The 3,066-nt window shown below is 44.2% G+C and overlaps 1 protein-coding gene across 2 annotated transcripts in view; it reads left to right on the top strand.

The window, feature by feature from the left end:
• Positions 1-3,066, top strand: part of hm13 (histocompatibility (minor) 13) — a 19,778-nt gene extending 16,712 nt beyond the window's left edge. For both annotated transcript variants that reach the window (XM_024293167.2, XM_024293166.2), the window contains exon 12: positions 1,836-3,066. In XM_024293167.2, the coding sequence (XP_024148935.1) occupies positions 1,836-1,908 (73 nt within the window). In that variant the 3' untranslated portion in view covers positions 1,909-3,066. The remainder of the gene's footprint in view (positions 1-1,835) is intronic.

The raw sequence follows: 3,066 nt of genomic DNA, 5'->3' as shown, positions 1-3,066 counted from the left end.
CTACCTGGTTCCTGCCTGTGTGGGCTTCCCCGTCGTTGTGGCGCTATTCAAAGGAGAACTCACGGAGATGTTCAGGTGAGTCACCATGGCAACCCTTTTGTATTTAGGATGATGCTCTTTTTAAGCTTAATGAAAACTTTTTGGCTTTCCTGCATTTTAAAATTGTAATCCTAAAGAATAAGGAACAGTCGGCCATCTCTGATGGTGTGTTCTGCCTCCTGAGGTCACTGGCACCTTGGTGCTCAGCTCAGTTTGAACCTCATCAGTTCAGTTCTTCTGTAGGTGTTCCTTCAGGTCCCAAAAATCTGCTGCTCGGTTATTTTAAAGTGCTCTATCTGCATTTCTTCACTGATTAGAAGGCCAGACTGGTGCTGAAGATGAGCACTTGAATAAATCAAGTAATCCTCAGATCTGAAGGGATCTTATTATTCCACTATGGGGGGGTGGGAGGCTACCTGACCTTTCATTTTCTTCCTTTCCTGCATCACTTGTTTGTCAGCCTCTCTTCTTTCTTTCCTCCCCTCCAGTCTTCAATTATTTTCTCAGCTTTCTAGAGTCACGACAGCTGATTCTGTCAAAACCCGATTCAAAAAACTTACCTCCCTCTTTCTTTTCTTTTTCTCCATTCCATCCACTTCCTCTCTGACTTCTCTCATTCTCCTCGTCTCTCCTGTCCTGTTCATCCCCTCTCGGCCATAGCTACGAGTCGTCAGAGGAAGTTCTTCCTGGTTCTCCCAGGCTAACTTCCTTTCCCACTGTGAGTGGCTCCCCGGCCAGCCTGGCCTCCTCCATGGATGCTGTCTGTATGGCAACAGGCTCCTCCCCCCTCCGCCGTCGATTACAGCCCACCTCCACGTAGAAGCCCTGCCCCCAACCATAATCTATCTTCCCGTCTCCACTGGAATGGTAAAATAAGCTAAATTAACAATTACATCAGCTACATGTATCCAAGATGAAACCCTCACCCATCCGTACACCCTGGGCTACCAGCCCCCCCAGCTCTGTGGCAGCACAATGAGACCCTGGTTTTGGCTCCCTCGAGGCTACATTCAGCAATCCTTAATATCCACAAAAACTTCTGTTCATTCTACTGGAACCTGTTTTATTTTTGGTTTCTGAAGCTGACAATCACCTAAAGTACAGTCCCTCTGACGTCTCCACAACTCCCCTCTGAGGCCCCCGCAACTCCCCTCTCTGAGGTCCCCACAACTCAAATTTGACAAATATAGTTATTTGGTTTATATTGTGATGAATATAGGGATCGCCTGATATGAAGAACTATATTGTGATATTAATCAATTCTATATTACCGGCTGTAGTTCATCTTCACAGGGCCTGTCTTTACTTTGCTGTGAAAACATCTCCTTGTATTTTAGACTAAAAAAATATTTTTTTCTTGGGCAAAGTTTTAAAATCCAGTTGCAATTTCCACTGAAGGGAGAGGGTGAAGGATGCATAAACATTTTAACAAATATGTCTTTTTGTGAAATCTGCCTCTGAAAAATGAATCCATCTTCTGTACCCTCACATTTCTGTTCGGGGTCATGGGGTTGTTGGTGCCTAATCCAGGTACTGTTAGGCAAAGGAGGGGTTCAACCTGGACGTTTGTCCTCATATTCTTACGTTCACACCTAAGGGAAAGTTTAGAATCACCAACTGGAAGATGGAACAAGGAGAATATGTGAACTCCACTCAAAGAACCTCACTAGGATTTGAACCAGAACCTTCTTGCTGGGAGGGGAGCGGTTAAAGTGAATTTCTCCCAGCTTGTTGTTGGATGGTTAAAACTTTGTTGTTTTAGGTTTGATTCACTCTTTGTTTCCTTGTTTTTGCAGATATGAGGAGTCTCCTCCTGAAGAGGCAGGCACCAAAGAGGATTCATCAGCATCTGACAAGAAGGACCAATGAGGATTAGCTCTCGACCCAAACGCCCCTCCATTTCAGTCTTCACTCATCCAACCTGCTGCTGCCATGTTTCATCAAAGCCCCGCCCCCTCGCTCCTCTCCAGCTTAGTGTTTATCGCCGGAGGAAATGGGGCTATTTTACCACTGTGTTTGTCTCTGGTGACTGGAAATAGCAGCTGGTTCCCACGGTAACGGCAGTGGCGTTTCTTTGAGACTTATCCGGATGCATATTCACAGCTGCAGCATCATCACAAGCGATGTTTTTATGTGTTTGCAGATCGGCTCAGATCTGCCAAAAAACTGAAGGAGCGCTTGGTTCAGCTCAAAGGGGGAAACGCCGCAGTGAAACAAGCGCTCCCGAGCTTTTCTTTCTGCGCTTTACTGTCTGTGCAGAGCTCGATGAAGAGCGAGTTACAGAAACGTTCTCCTATTTGTGTTCCAGAGCTCGTTTTCCTCCCAGTAATGTTTCCCAACATGTCTGGCTTTTCTCTCTGACTGCTGTTCATGCTGCCTTCTGCTTTTCACACCAGCTCTTTCAGTCGGCGCCGCTTTATTTTACACTTTCATTTGTTTAGCAAAAGAGCAGAATTTTACGGTGGAAAAAACCCGGTGCAGTTTTTAGTTTGTTACTTTTTCCATTCGTCAAAGCTCCTGTTGTGAAAACCAGTTTGTATGACCGTTGGTTGTTCAGGTTCTTGACAGAAAATAAATGTCACTTATGATCCAACCGTCAGCTGGTGTGGCCTCACAGTTACCTGGAGTGTACCTGAGCCCTGCCAGCCAATCACAGTTCAGCGCTCCAAATATATGTCCGTTTTCTGCACAAACGTTTGTTTTCCATCATTACATTGTCCTCTGACAGAATTTCAAGTTGTGCTGTCAAACGTACGCCCTGGTTTGAGTGATCACAAAAACAGAACTGCACAAGTGGGTATTTTTTGGACTTGGAAAAACATTTGTTAATTGGTTGTTCTGGATTTGAATTGTGATTTACGTTAAAATAAACATCAAATTCAGTCGTTCATTTTCTAGTTTGGTGTTTTGTATGTTTAAAGGTCAAAATTGTAAGAAAAAAGGTTTGATGAGAACCGCATATAATTGCAGCTGCTTTTAAGATGCTCTGTCTTTGAGTGATTTCATTAAATTAAATTTATTAAAGCA

Source organism: Oryzias melastigma, linkage group LG7, assembly GCF_002922805.2.
Source record: "Oryzias melastigma strain HK-1 linkage group LG7, ASM292280v2, whole genome shotgun sequence".
In the NCBI taxonomy this organism is placed as follows: Eukaryota; Metazoa; Chordata; class Actinopteri; order Beloniformes; family Adrianichthyidae; genus Oryzias; species Oryzias melastigma.
This window is presented reverse-complemented; position numbering and strand designations above follow the sequence as displayed.